At 50.8% G+C, this 14,572-nt stretch overlaps 1 protein-coding gene across 5 annotated transcripts in view; it reads left to right on the top strand.

The window, feature by feature from the left end:
• MSI2 (musashi RNA binding protein 2) overlaps positions 1-14,572 on the top strand; it is a 389,780-nt gene that overhangs the window by 320,459 nt on the left and 54,749 nt on the right. For all 5 annotated transcript variants that reach the window (XM_033847266.2, XM_033847265.2, XM_033847268.2 and 2 more), the window contains one exon: positions 9,626-9,740. In XM_033847266.2, the coding sequence (XP_033703157.1) occupies positions 9,626-9,740 (115 nt within the window). The remainder of the gene's footprint in view (positions 1-9,625; positions 9,741-14,572) is intronic.

Here is a 14,572-nt window from a genome sequence, read left to right on the forward strand (position 1 = left end):
GCTGGGGCACAGTTGGGGGATTAACCCCCAGAACGGGGTCTTCTGGGTGGGAGGGGGCAGGAGGACGAGAGATCAGCAGAGTCCTGGGTTGGCCTCTTGGACTCGGGGCTGTGGTGCTGGGTCAGGTGGTCCGCGGAGGCCCCAGGCTGGGGTGGGTGCTGACCCCGGCAGGGTGCCCCAGTGACCCAGCATGTTTCCCCTCCCTCCAGCTGCCCCTCCTCAGCCTGAGGCCTGAGAGCTCAGTTGGGCACCAGCCCAAAAGTGGGGGGCATAGAGGGGGGAGGTAATGTGAGTGGAATTAACTAGGCTTCTGCGTTCACCATCCTATTTGTAGCGTCATTCTCACTCGTAAGCTAATTTTAGCCATCCATTCTGACTCTGTTGCCATCTATAAAATGAGAACGTCAAATGTAACATTAAACAAGCAGGATGAAGGAAAAAAAAAAAGGAAACGCCAGAGAGGCACCTAATAAATGAATCTCGTGTTTACGTGGGAGAGGGAGCGGTCCTTCCCCCGCCCACCCCCCATCGCGCATGCGTGCGCACCCCTCCACGCGTGCTGTTTGTGTATCAGCTGTTTGTACCAGCTCTGTTGTGCGAGCAGCGGGATGTCTGTGTTGAGGGAAGTGGGGGAAGGCAGCAGGGAGGGCTGCGGTGGTTGGGTGGTAAATGTCTGTTGCTCTTTAGGCAGAAGTAATTTGGCCTGCAGGGTGGTGGCCTCCCCATTGCCTGAGCTCTGGCTCGTTTGCCCTTCATCTGTCCTCTGGTGAGGTCATTGCAGGGGGGGCTGGGGAGAGCGGAGCATCCTTCTCAGTATCTCAGTGCCGAAGGCCTCTGGGCTTTTCCACGTGTGCTACCCCTGCCTCCCAGGGGGTACAGGGTTGGGAGGGGGCCTGGAGACGCCTGGAAGAGGCTGCTCTGCTCCCCTTCTCTGGGGCCTTTGACTGCACTCACCTGCCCTGCCCGACTTCCCCGGGGACACGTGAGCGGATGCCCACGTTGCCCTTTTCTTTTCTTTTCTTTTGATTGAGAAATGAGATTAGGCCTGGGCAGGGTCTCTGGCAACGCCCACCACAGACTGGGATAAACACGCGGCTTGTGGCAGAATGTGGGCACCTGCTGGAGGCGGAGGTTTCTTTTCACTTTGAAATGCCCTTGCAGGTTCCCAGAAATTAAAAAAAAAAAAAACAGCTGCTGCTGCCACCATCAGCTTTTTCCCCAAATAGTGCAGCCTAGGAAGCTCCCTCAGCACACCTTGCTGATGAAAGCAGGAAGACGGGCCCCTCCGGCCAGCAGGTTGGGGAGGTCAGGGAGAAAGTTAGTAGCAGCATGCCAGATCTCCCAGCCCGCGGGGTGGCGGCCACTTTCTCCCTTCCGCTGTGCTCCCCAGGCTTTGGGATTTACGTTTTAAGCGCAGATGTGAAATAGCTTTATCACCTTGAAAGGCTCGCACTTAGGCTCCATGTGGAGGACAGTCAGGTGTGACCCACCTAACTTTATCCAGCGCGAGCACTTACAGGATTAGCTAGTTTAATTTCTTAGCTCACTGCAGCCCTGTGGGGTGGACATTGCTGTTACTCTGTTATACAGATGAGAAAATTGAGGCACAGGGAAGTCAGGCAGCTGGTCCCAGCTCAGAGCTGGCAGTGGAGCAGAGACAAAACCAGGGACCTTAGCCTCTAGGCTAGGCTGCAGGACAAGGCCCCCTTGGATCTGGGCACCCCTTGGAGGCTGCGGTGGACACTGGGCATGTGTCTCCGGACAGGGTTAGGGACCAGCTCCTCTCCATTCCTTGCCCAGACTCTGAGCGACATCCTGAATTCATCTGTGTCCCCACCCAGCCCTGCCTGCTGAGTAGGAGGTGCTAATGGTATTGGTTTATGACTGTTTTCACTTTGCCATCGCTGATTTTAATAAAATACTGAGCAGAGGAAACAGTGGATGAAATTAGTCCCGGAAGTGGTGGGGAAATTAATTCTGGAACTAGGATCGGGGATGGCCTTGTGGGAGGAACAACTTCCGAATGGGCCTTGACGGGTGGATAGAGGGAGGTAGGGAAGGGCTGGCCAGAGGCCGAGAGGTGGGGACAGGGGTTTTGAATTGGAGGACCTAGGATTGAATCCTAGCTCTGTCATTATCTGGCTTTGTGACCCTGGACAAATCCTTCTTCGAGGCCTCAGTTTCCTTTTCTACTCTAACCATGGGGTGAGTCAGGCCAACTCACGGAGGAAACGGGGAGTCGATTAGTGAGGGTGTCGAGAACACTGGGCATTCTTGGAGGACTTCTGTGTGCCAGGCGCTGTGCTTTATGTGTTACATGTATGTGTCGTGACATATGTTCTACATTATATAATATATGTATACACAGAGACACACACACACACGACGATGTCGTGACTACGCCTTGCATATGGGCAGTGCTCAATACACAATGTGTTCCTTCTTCTCCAGAGTAATTCTGCTGCCCAGAGAGGGGAGTCAAGATTCTGTGTCCGGTGGGACTCTCAGTGCTTGTCACGAATGGGTCTGGGCCACTTATAGCAAGCGTGTGTCCTTTGAAGGTAGACGTTTCTGCTGGCCTCCTTCACTTCCCAGGCTGGCATTTCCATTTCGGTTTGCACAGTAACCCCCTCTTCCTTAGACTCCATTGGTGGGGGGGTCCCCTATCTGTGAGGACCCCTTTGCATTGGAACAAGACAACTTATCCATACAAGTGGGTCCTCTGATGCTTGGCCGCATGCTGCTCCCTGTCTACAAGGACAGTGTCTGATGGAGATGTCTGGGGGTCCTCTCTGCATTGGCAGAGGGCACAAGAGCTGGCACTAGTGAGGCGCAGGTATAGCCAGACGGCTGGATGCCCTTTCCCGCTGGAGTCAAGGGCTGGGTCTTCCCAGGGCGGCTGCCAGGATTTCCAGGGTGTGGTTGCTGCCCCCGGCGTGATGGTGTCTCAGGCCAGGCGTTCACCCAGCTGCCGTCCTGAAACTCTGAGTGATGGTGGGACAAGGGCCCTCATCTTCGTTTGCAGCTGCTGCACGTTCTCTAGCACATGCTGTAGCCGCCGTGCTCTTGAGGCCGGCTCTGGGCACCATGCGCGGGGCGGGACAGTAGACTCAGTTCCTTCCCAAGGAGCTTGTCTAGGCTTTGTCTTGCTCTGCAGGATCCTTGAGGGCAAGAGCCCCATGAAGGGTCCACCCTCCTGGAGTCTCCAGAAAGGCTTGTGACTGGCTGAGAGGGCGAGAGAGAGCAGCGGGCAGGAGGAAGAAGGGCTGTGATGGGGGACACCACAGTGGGGGGCTGTGTGTGGTTTCTGGGGTGCAGCTCACCCCACCTGCCTCACTAGAGAGCCTGGGGAGCTGCTGGCTCGGGGCAGGACCCCAGAATCTTTATACCTGAGTGTCATCGCCTTTCCGCTCAGAGCCGGGGGGCTGCAGGAGATGGTCAGCTTGGGGCTTCAGAGAGGCAGTACTGTCCTGGAGCCCTCCGGGACCTGGCTGGGGTGGGGGTGCAGCTTGAGTCAGAGGAGATGCCGGTGGTCAGGTGTCTGTGTCTTTTGGGAAGCTCCCCAGAGGGATGGTGCCCACAGCAGAAGCCACAAGCCATCCCCCACCCCACCCCGAGCGCTCGCCCACCCCGAGAGGCCTGACCTACAGCTGTCCCCTCCCCTCCTGCCAGCCACGTGGTCCAGGTTGATCTCTTTGAGACCTATTTTATCCTTTGAAGTAGGCCCCTCTCTCCCTAGAGGAGTAAATGGTTCTAACGTGACCTGTTTGGGGCAAGAAGTGAAGCTGCAAACGCTGGCTTCTTCGGGCCACACAGGTCTCCCTTGTCCTTGGTGGTAAATCAAGGCCACGGCTGCGGGGCTTGGGTTTCCCCAGACTGAGGCCAGGCCAGGCTTCCCTCCTGGCCCTGGGGCACGTGCTGACCAGGGCCGTTTGTGTAGAGACCAAGGAAGAACAAAAGCCTTTTCACTTCCCAGACTGTGGCATGCTTCTCCGACTGCCAGCCTCTTCCAAAAGGTGCCCGGCAGGGAGCTTGCCTGAGCAGGGGCTGCGGGCCAGCTGGGCAACAGCGGCCACTCAGAGTAGCTGCAGGGCAGCTGTCCCCGCTGAAGCCCCAGCGCCTTCTCCAAAGCCAATGCCAAGCATCGCCCCCCTAGAGAGGGGGTGGCACGGGGTCCCCCGCCTTGGTTGGGCCGTGACACCAGGCAGACCTGGGTTCAAACCCAGACCCACCAGACATAAACTGGTTCTGAAGCCACAGGCACCGTGTATGATGTCCGTGGGCCTCAGCTTCCTGTTCTACAAGGTGGACACACTGCTATGAAAGGGATCATTGGGTGAACTGGAGTACAGCATTTTATAGACGCTAAATGTCCTGAGGTTGCTAACTGAACTGTGCTCACGTAAGAAAATGTCTTTATGTTTCGGAAACGCAAACCGTAATGGACGCAGCCTCCTCTCAGGTGGTTCAGGGGAAAATACACGGTTATAGACAGAGACAAAGAGCGTGCAAATGATAAAGCAGGAGCCACCAAATGTTCACAACAGGTGACTCTGGTAAGGGGTGTGCAGTGTCCTTTGTGCTGTCCTCTTGAAGTTCCTTCTAAACATAAAGTTCGAAACAGACCTCCTCGCTGAGTTGCTTTGGACCCAGATGGGCGGAGGCACCCCGCACCAACGAGCAGCTGCACAGAGGCTCAGGGACCACACGTCACCCTCACAGTAGCCTCCGATTCACCCTCTGGAGGGACAGCCCCCAGCCTAGAAGTTCTGTCATTGAAGAGGGTTCAGTGGGCTACAGGGAAGCCACACCCTCTCCTCCAAGGCCGGTTTGCCAAGCAAAGCAGCATATTTGGAGGTTGGAATTTTAAAGCAAATCCATCTAGCTTTGGGGGGTTGGCATGTCTCGGCATTTGGACCCTGGTGTGGGGTTACTTTGTGGCTTTGCCAGCCGTGAAGCTTGCAAATGGAGGCCTCATCTTCCTGGTGTGAGCAGTTGGTCACAAGTGGCCCCTGAGGCTTCTAACGAGCACAGATCCCAATGGAACTCCCGCTCCGTCTTCTGCCCCCCCACCCAGATGACTTTCTCCAGCTGCCCTTTGAAACAGTATTGATGGCAGCCGTGGCGAGAAGCTGCAGAGGTGGGGTCTGAGCTGTTGATGGCGGAGACCTGAGACCCAAGCCTCGGAGACGTTTCTCCCTCAGTCTCTGCCCCCGCCAGGGCTGCCTGAGGGTGCGCACTTTGGGTGTGGGCGTTGGGGAGCATTTACCGTAAATGAGGGGGTCTAACCGTAAAAGGGACGGTGCTGAAAGAGCTGGAGCGGCAGATCAGGTCACCAGGACAACCACTCCTATTTTGCTTCTATTTACCTGGGGAGCCAGTTGAGTGTCTCTGGGGCTGCCCTGGGAAGGGAGCCTCAGTGCCCTGCCTTGTGCCCCATGGCGAAGGCAGCCCCCAGCAAGCCCGTCACCAAGGGTCCCGCTGTCCTGTCTGCTCACTGCTCTCCATTGATCTCGTGCCATAGTCTCCAAAGATTGCCCCCGTGACCTAGGCCTCCCAGCATTCATGTCCTTGAGCGTGTCCCCCTCCTACACCAAATCCAGGCTGGCCCAGTGTAACCAGTAGAAGGTGATGGAAGAAACAGTGTGACTTCCAAGGCTGAGATAAGAAGCTGGGTGGCTTCAGCCTCGGTCCCTTGGGATGCTCATGCTTGGGACACTCCCTCTGGGGACTCAGCCACCATGCTGGGAGAAGACCGAGTGCCACGGAGAAGCCACGATGAACAGTCAGCCAAAGCAGCGTCCGCTGCCCGCCGTGGGAGGGAAGAAGGCATCTTGGCTGTCCTCCGAGGCAGGCTTCCTCTGGCTCCAGCCCCAGCCATCATCTGACCACAGCTACATGAGCGACCACAGGCAGGAGCCCCGCTGGGCCCACTCCGCACTCAGAGCCACCAGGAAGCACGATAAATTATCGCTCAGAGCCACCAAGCGTGGGGGAGTTTGTTGCACAGCAATAGAAAACTGGGACCGCGTGTGGCCTGAGTGCGTGGAGCTGCGGAGATGGACTGGTTCCCTGAGTTCTGGCTCTGACTGTAACTCTGGTGCTCCTGCCAAGTTCTCTGGTTTGCCCAGGGCCCAGTGGGAGGAGAGCAAGGATGGGGGTGACTCAAATGTAGGCTCACTCAAGAGGTACCAGAGGCTTACGGGCCCAGAAGTGACAAGGGACAGGCTGACAGATGAATATTTGCCTTAATGTTAGGAGAACGGGGCAGTCAGGACCTGTTCTTTTCATAGACTGACGGCCCTTGGACGGGGCCCTGCCTTGTGTGTCTCTGCACCCCTGCTGCCTAGCGCTCGCTGGGCCCGTCGCGTTCCTCAGCACCGTGGCATCAAGTAGACTGGGTCTCCCTGAAGGAGCCTGTAGGTCAATCCGTGCTCTGTATGGAACCTCACTGAGGGACCAGGGAGTAGAGGCAGACCCTGATCCCTGCCCTGAGAACTCACAGTCTGATGGGAGTAGGACAGAGTTTCATCCTCAGCAAGCCCCAGGCCCACTGCAAGGACTCAGGATCCAGGGAGAGAAAAGCTATACCTCTTTTCCCTTTTGTGTATTTTCTTCATATGAGATCATCAAAGGTAGTGAGGGCTGGGGGCAGGCCTCCTGGTCCTGAGAAATCTTTCGAGAAGCCTTCCGTGCCAGCCAGGCCAGGCCAGGCACCCTAGTGCGACTGCTGCCTTTGCCTGTCACTCCAAGTGCCCGGGACGTGCAGGGTCCCCCAGAGAGAGCGCATGCCACGGCCCCTGGCCTCCGGGAGCGCTCACCATCGACACGGCGAGGGGTTGACAGAACCCACGCAGCCGGTGCCGCCCGAAACATCACTAGCCCAGACAGAGCAGAATTCAACAGAGCTGCCAGCCCTGTTCTGTGAGAGGAAGAGGAGGTGGGTTTGTTTAAAATACTCCCATTACAGTCAGTTAACCTTTATGTTTCCTAAATGAAAATTGTATAAACCTGAAAATTTCGTTGATCAGGTTGCCTAGGAACAGGCAGCAGGTTTTCATAAGACAATGCAGTAGATTGTCACCGATAGGGCTATTAGGAAGTGAGCTGGTTAGCGTATTATTCCAGATCCCGGTGTTGGCGTTAGGTAATTATCTGTCTGCCTCTGCAGAGCACACCCATCTCCCCAGGCTCAGGCAGCCTCTTGCAAATGAGGCTTCTCAGCCTGCTTCTGAGTCCCAGGGATGGGATCTGGAGTCCAGGAGCACAATGTCAGCTCTGGGCTTAGGAGAGAAATCGAAAAGACCCAAATTCTGATGAATTTATTTCTTGAGAATCACCCCACCTCGCTTGCGACAGTAGTGCTCGAAGCGAAAAAATTGGAGGAATAAACAACAATAGAATGCACAATGGAAGTAAAGAACAAACTAAGACAACTTCGGCGTAATTTTTTAGTACTTTTCCCCTATATGATATATACACTTGTTTATTTTCCAAAGGCACTGTAATTTGCTTTTTTCCCCACCTCTTGCAGTTAGGGTGACCAGCCGTCCTGGTTTGCCTGGGACTGAGGGTTTCCCAATACCCGCGTATGTTATTATCAGCCTGCTTCTCCGTAGCTGTGTAGCTTTCAATCAGCTTGGATGAACCAAACTCGGCCTAACTCCCTGTTCTTGGACATTTAGGATATTTCCTTTTTTTAAAAAAAAAATTATAATTAATGCTTGTGGTGAATAGCCTCCTCCCTGCAGGATAAATCCCTGGAAGTAGGGTCTCTTGGTTGCAGGAAGTGTATACATTTACGGCTTTTGCTGTTTCAAAAAGCACACATGTGGGGATGTAGGCTTCTTTATTAGCCATTTTTGAATTGCCTGTTCGAGTCCTTTACCCACCTCTCTGTGGAGATGCTCATCTCTTTCCTTTTACTCTATAAAAACTCTTTGTATTAAACATATCAGTCGTGACCGTTGAACCATTTTGTCCATTTTTTTAAAGCCTGCGTGGTGATCATTCTTTAAAGAGCAACAGTAAATACTTATTATCCGGCGTCTTTGAAGAAAGAGGAGTTAATATTATAGGTAATTAAAGCTTCCTCCTAGCCTTAAGCACTAAAATATCTTTTAATTGAAGTATTTGGAATGAGAATATCTCCATAATGGATAACCCGTGTAGGTCCTTTTTAAAACAAAGTACACTGCACACAATTTAACTTTTTCTTCATCTCTCGGACATGCTGTGAGCAATAGTGATTTAATGTGTGATAGTGACCCTCAGCAGCAGTTGAGCTATGTGAAGTTTTGGCTTCTATACTATATGGCCCCAGACTGCTTTTTAAAATAAGGTACCTGGGGCTTCCCTGGTGGCGCAGTGGTTGAGAGTCCGCCTGCCGATGCGGGGGACACGGGTTCATGCCCCGGTCCGGGAAGGTCCCACATGCCGCGGAGCGGCTGGGCCCGTGAGCCATGGCCGCTGAGCCTGCGCATCCGGAGCCTGTGCTCCGCAACGGGGGAGACCACAACAGTGAGAGGCCCGCGTACCGCAAAAAAAAATAAAAAATAAAAAAATAAGGTACCTGATTCTCATCTTTTCCCCATCATTACCAGGCTGTCGGGCTGTTAGTTCCGGCAGCTTTAAGCACTCCTGCCTTGCTCTACAACATCCCATCTTCATCAGCAATGGGATTGATGACTGGCTAACAAGGCTTGTTAAATCTATCTGTAAACTAAAATCAAGTAAGCGCCCACCAAGGGCCAAAGGAACACTAGTGATAACAGTGTAGGAACTTCAACAGGCAGCAGTTTTACTTACTTCTTAGGGTTTGTATTACCTGTCATTAAGGTTGTTAAGTAAATGACTTCTGGATGTGAGCAGAATAGGATTAAGAAATTTTGGAGGCAGAGGGGGAAACAGAAAGGAAAGATTAGCAACCACTTGAAGACATAGCTGCAAAGTGAGAAACCGGTAATCCATGTTTAATCTCATTACTTCCCTCGGGAGCGTGCTGGGGCAGGTTTTATGGAGATGGTGGCATCGCTGACCTAGAAATTTTAAAAATCCGGCTTCCGGGCCTGCGCCTGCTGGGATATGGCTCAGAGCTTGTTACACAAGCCTTCTGATGCTCAGTTTTCTCATCTGTGAAATGGAGCTAAGACTAACTGGCCTGTCTATTTAATGAGACTTCATAGCAAGTGGCCTGCTATGAAGAATCACTGACCTGATGGAGCCCGAGAGGAATGTGTAAACATGTAAAGGGCTGAACGATAATGACGGATTATTACCATTGCTGTTGTTATTAGTCACAGACGCATCCAACAGCCATCGCCCGCCTTCTCACGCCTTCTGCGCAGGTTTCAATTTGAGCTCCAGCCCACACCTGGGCATCTTCAGCTGATGTCCCTGCCGCCCCTCCAAACCCAATCTCATCCTTGTAGGTTTTTGCAGGATTTGCACAAGTGGTGTGTTTTCTTCAATATTTATTTTGCAGGCCATTTACTCGGCACGACTATTTTTACAGTGAGTAAGGAGCAAGGCTAAAAATATCTGAGCTGGTAACCAGATCAGTTCTGCCTTTGACATTTACATGGAATTCGTTTGCATCTCATTTGTTCGCCTTTCTGTTTAACAGGTAGAATGTAAGAAGGCTCAACCGAAGGAAGTCATGTTCCCGCCTGGGACGAGAGGCCGGGCCCGGGGACTGCCTTACACCATGGATGCGTTCATGCTTGGCATGGGGATGCTGGGTGAGTCTGGGCCAGACCCTGGGGCCTGGGTCGCCTTCCAGTTGGGCAAACGGCTTTACCTGTCTGAGGCTCAGCTTCCCTATCTGTATATGAGGGTGACATCCCCTCTTACAGGACAGTTGTGACCATTAAGTTAGCAGAGATGGATAGATAGATAGATAGGCAGACAACTAGATAGATAGGCATCTTGTCCCATGCCTGGCTCATAGAAGGTACTTGATATTATTTTTTCCCCTTTCCACTCCCTTTTTCAAAAGGAGGAAAAGTTACTCTCTTTGCCTCAGCCCTCTCTGCTGACTGGGAGTTCTTAAAGACCTGTGGACTCCTGGCTGGCTTAACTTATGTGAGCCGAGGCTACATTTTCTAAAACTTGGGAGAGGAGGGGATGTGGTAATGGTGGGCGATACTCCTGTCTATTTAAGTGATTAACGTTTTTCTCTTGGGATATCAAATTTGTGTTTAAATGGATGTCTTAAATAACCTGTTTTATTCTTTATTTGCAAAAAAAAAATGATGAAAGACAAAATATGTTTGTTCTGATGAAAAATGATCTCTCCTGGCTTTTAGAGAAATTGAGTTGCATATTATGCCCCTTCCTTAAAGGTATCTCTGTCCGTCCTGCATAGATAATTGAAAATCTTGCCGCTTAAATGGCATGAAAGATGGAGAAAGCAGTGGAGAAGCATAATGGTGTGGGTCGTAACAATAATTAGAAATTTCAAGGCGAGAGAACGGTATTTTAGTGCAAGTTATTGTGTGTCAGGAAAATACTAATTAAATGGGATAAATGGTAGTTAATGGTAAAATTCCATTCAGGCACACGGTCTGTCTAGTTTTAATGGGTTTCATTTGGATTGGCTAAGAGTCCCTCTTCTATATTGTTTGATAAGCTCTTTATGTATTTTCAGATTTGCTGCTGTTTAAATCATTCTTGGCTCAGTTTTAAATTTATAAAACTTTTCTTGGCTTTAGAATTTAGACCTTTAAAAAAATTGTATCTATTTGTCTGAGGAAGTAACAAGGCAGGTAAAGTTATTTTGAGGAAGCTTTAAAAAATGGAAAAGGATGCCATGAGAATTCTCAAAATGGCTAAGATGTTAAAGCTAATTTTTTAGCTTTAACAGAGTTTCAAGGAAAATTCCTATTGTAATTCTTTAAAAATTGGCCAAATGATTCTAACACTTATCTGGAAGAAGAAACACATGAGAATAAATAAGAAAATTTTTTAAAAAGAGAAATGAGAAAAAAGAGAGTTTGACCAAATATCAGAACATAGTCCAAAACTACAGTAATTAAAATAGTGTGGCATATAGGAAGGCACCTGTTGATAGAAAAAGTTAAGGAGCCTAAATTAAATGTGTTTCTATGTATGAGTTTAATTATTATAAAGAAATTAATTTTAAAAACTCAATGAGAATGATTTCCTGGTTGACTGTAAGATACTTGTGTAGCTCTTGCTCGAAAAATAATTTGTATGTGGCCCTTACCTTATGTTATATACCAAAAGAAACCCCAAATGGATTAATAGTTCCAAATTTTAAAATGAAATCTTAAAAGAGTTGAGCCCATTACTGCCTGCTGGCTTTCAGAGCCTTGAATTTTAAATGATGAGTATAAAGTCCCTAGGGCATCAAATGGCTTTTTAGGATCCAGATCTTCAAGAAGCGCCCCCACCCTTCTGCCTCTCACTTGATACCCTTTATGTGAGGTATCATGTACCCCACGGTTTTCTCTGCTTGCCTGGGGGAGGTTTTCTTCCTGGGGAAGCAGAGGTGTGGAGCAAAGCCAGCTCACTCATGTCAGTTGCCAAAGAGCAAAGGTGCGGCAGCTGTATTCTCCCCAGATGCCAAGCAAGGGCTCAGGGCTCCACAGACCAATGGTTTCATAATGGGAGCCCAGGCAGGTGCCTTATTGACCGCAGGAGGCATTCAACAGCAAATAGTCCTTGAGCACCTGCTGCGTTCCTGGCCCAGGGCCAGCACTGGGAGACAGTGCCTAACAAGGCAGATGTGGTCCCTGCCCTCATGGAGCTTGTGGTCTAGTGAGAGAGGTGACGTTTAACAGCTCATCACATGGGTACGTTATTACTCATAATAGAGAGAGTCGTGAGGTGCTGTATGGGCACATAATGAGGAATGGAAACTAGTTGGAGGAATCAGGGAACACCTCCCGGTGGAGGTGACATCGCAGCTAGGAAGAGAAGGATGAGCAAGCCAAGGGCCATGCAGACAGAAGAAATAGCTTGGAATGCGAGGGTCCTGGTGTGGAGCCCTGAGGGCCAGCAAGGCGGCTGCTGGGCAGGTCCAGGCAGCGCGTGTGGGACGAGAGGTGGTGGCCGGGTGCCTCGGACCACAGTTGGTGGTGGGCAGACCCACATGGTCCCCGTGCTTCTCCAGATGCCATCTGGTTGGTTCCTGCTCTCTGAGGGATGGAAATGTGATGGATGCCAGGTGCTCACTCATCTTCCCCGACTTTGTTCTCTCACGTTTCAAGTTATGACTTCCCTGAGCTGCAGTAAAGAGGTAGTAATAGCTGGTTTAAAATGTCATTGTGGTTGAGTCTATTAGTTCTTGAGTCATAGCCTCCCCCAGTTCATCCCCATCCCCCATACCCTTGCTACTTAAGGGTTTGGCCTCTTGCCCATGTAGCTCTGGTTGAGGCTGCCACCAGGCGAAACCCCCCTGCCCCAGGCAGGGCCCCTCAGGTCACCGAGGCTCTCCTCCACCCCCAAGCAAGCAGAGAGCTCTTCGGGTGGAACTGATGGTGTGGGTCCGGCTTCCACCAAGGCGGGCTGTGTGGACCACAGGAAAGGGCTCAGCACTTCAGAATCAGGAGATCTGGACTTCTCGTCTGGTCAGCTGTGTGACTTTGGAGGGACAGTCTTCTCTGTCCTTCAGTTACCCCATCCATAGGGATATGGGAACCCTCATTTCATGGGGCTGTTGAGGATAGATGAAGCCGTATCGTGCCCAACCAGTGCTGTATTTTGTCAGGTTCAAGCTGCCATGGGTGGCGGAATGCACCTTGTGTACCATCTGGAAAGAAAAAATATATACTGTTAACTAAACCACATTGTGAGACGGATCCCACTTTCAGGATGTTAAGATGTGGAAAAAAAAAAAAAGTGTGTCTTCTAATCAACAAAATACAGTAATATATACTCAAACTGGGAGCTGTTATTAGTAAGGTACTGGGGAGCCCCGGGCAAATTACCACCCAAGTAGGTATCCAACACCCCGCCACTTGGGACCGAGAATATAGCTAGACCTGCGTCTGTGTGTGACTTGTGCCATGGTACCTGCGGCCTCCTCCTTGGACCCCCAGCCAAGGGAGTTGGATGATCTTTGAATTTCTACCTCCCAACAAGATCTGTGCACTGGACTCCAGCCCTCATCACCTCCCAGCCCTCCTGAACTCCCCAGCTACTATGTTGAGGACATCTAGATGCCTGCTGAGACAGGGCCTCCTGAGAGGTCCCCAAATGTGTCCCCAGTTGGGAACCAGCTCAGCCTGAGGTCCAGGCAGAAGGGGGAATCAGACCACCACCCAGGGAACAAACTCACAGTCTCACGATCACAGTCTCACAGACCACCACCCAGGGAACAAACTCACAGTCTCACGATCTGGTTGGCCTGTTGCCTCCCCAGCCAGGCTTGGGTCTTCACCGAGCTTTCTCTGCTGCGCTCGCCAGAAACTCCCAGGGCTGCCCTCTCTTTCACCCACTGGCGCAGTTTGGCACCCTGGGCCTCTGGACTCTTGGTCGAGGGGAGTGCCATCTGCTGTGCTGTAACAAGCCCTTGCTTCTTGCTTCTTCCCTTAACGTGATGTCACCAATGAAGTCTAATCCTTTGGCAAGATGGCCTGACCTGACTCCATCAGTCACCTGGGTCACCATCTCTGTGGTGCACTAGGCCTGCCTATCAGTCCTAGAATCACCACCATTGCCACCACCCACAGTTTGGCTAATGAACTTGGCTCACGCAGAAACACTTTTTTTTAAGTTTGTTAATGAGATGAGGTTTCAGGGATTTAAACTTTTATCGTGGAAAGAGCAGAAAAATACATAACACTGTTAGGGATTTTTAGAAGTGAGACTAACCCATTAAAGCTTTAAAATCCATTCATTCAACAAATATTTACTGAGTACCTCCTAAGTGCCAGGCATTGTTCTAGATGCTTAGGAGGCACCAGAGAAAGAAGTCTGATATCAGGGAGTAGACATCCTCGTGAGACAGCAGACACTCTGGTCTATAAATGACTTGGAAGCTGTGGAACTAATTTTTAAATACCCTTTAAGATTGTCTCCGTACTTCGGGAGGTCTCATCAGAGAGAGGCTGATGAGCGTATAGTTGCAGTTATTCTTTCTTGATCTCTCTTGCTGTGGCAGCAAACGTTCTTGGGAGGAGACCTACAGCTGTTTTGGTTTTAGCTTTCACAGCCTTTGACAGAATCGTGGAATAATCAGCCCAATGGGAATTCCTTTAAGAAAGTGTACGAGAGAAGAGGAGGAATCATCCTTAGGTCAGTCTCCCTGCCTTTGAGCTCGACAAAACCAACATCAGCTAAGACCCTTAGGAAAGGTATTTTTGCAGCTCTCAGACTTTGTTCGCTGCCTCGCCCACCCAGTGCACTAGAATCGGTTTGGTTTTTCTTAATGAAAGTGGACTTAATAAAAGCAAACATGATTATCGTTGATATATCTGATTCCTCTTGGCCTTCTCAGCCGTATAATCCTACTGCCTCTAACTATCTTGACCTCGCTGGGCACACACTATTTAACATGTTTGGTAGCAGTGATAGAGAAATACCTCATTGCTGAGGCTTTGAGGAA

Source organism: Tursiops truncatus, chromosome 20 (assembly GCF_011762595.2).
Source record: "Tursiops truncatus isolate mTurTru1 chromosome 20, mTurTru1.mat.Y, whole genome shotgun sequence".
In the NCBI taxonomy this organism is placed as follows: domain Eukaryota; kingdom Metazoa; phylum Chordata; class Mammalia; order Artiodactyla; family Delphinidae; genus Tursiops; species Tursiops truncatus.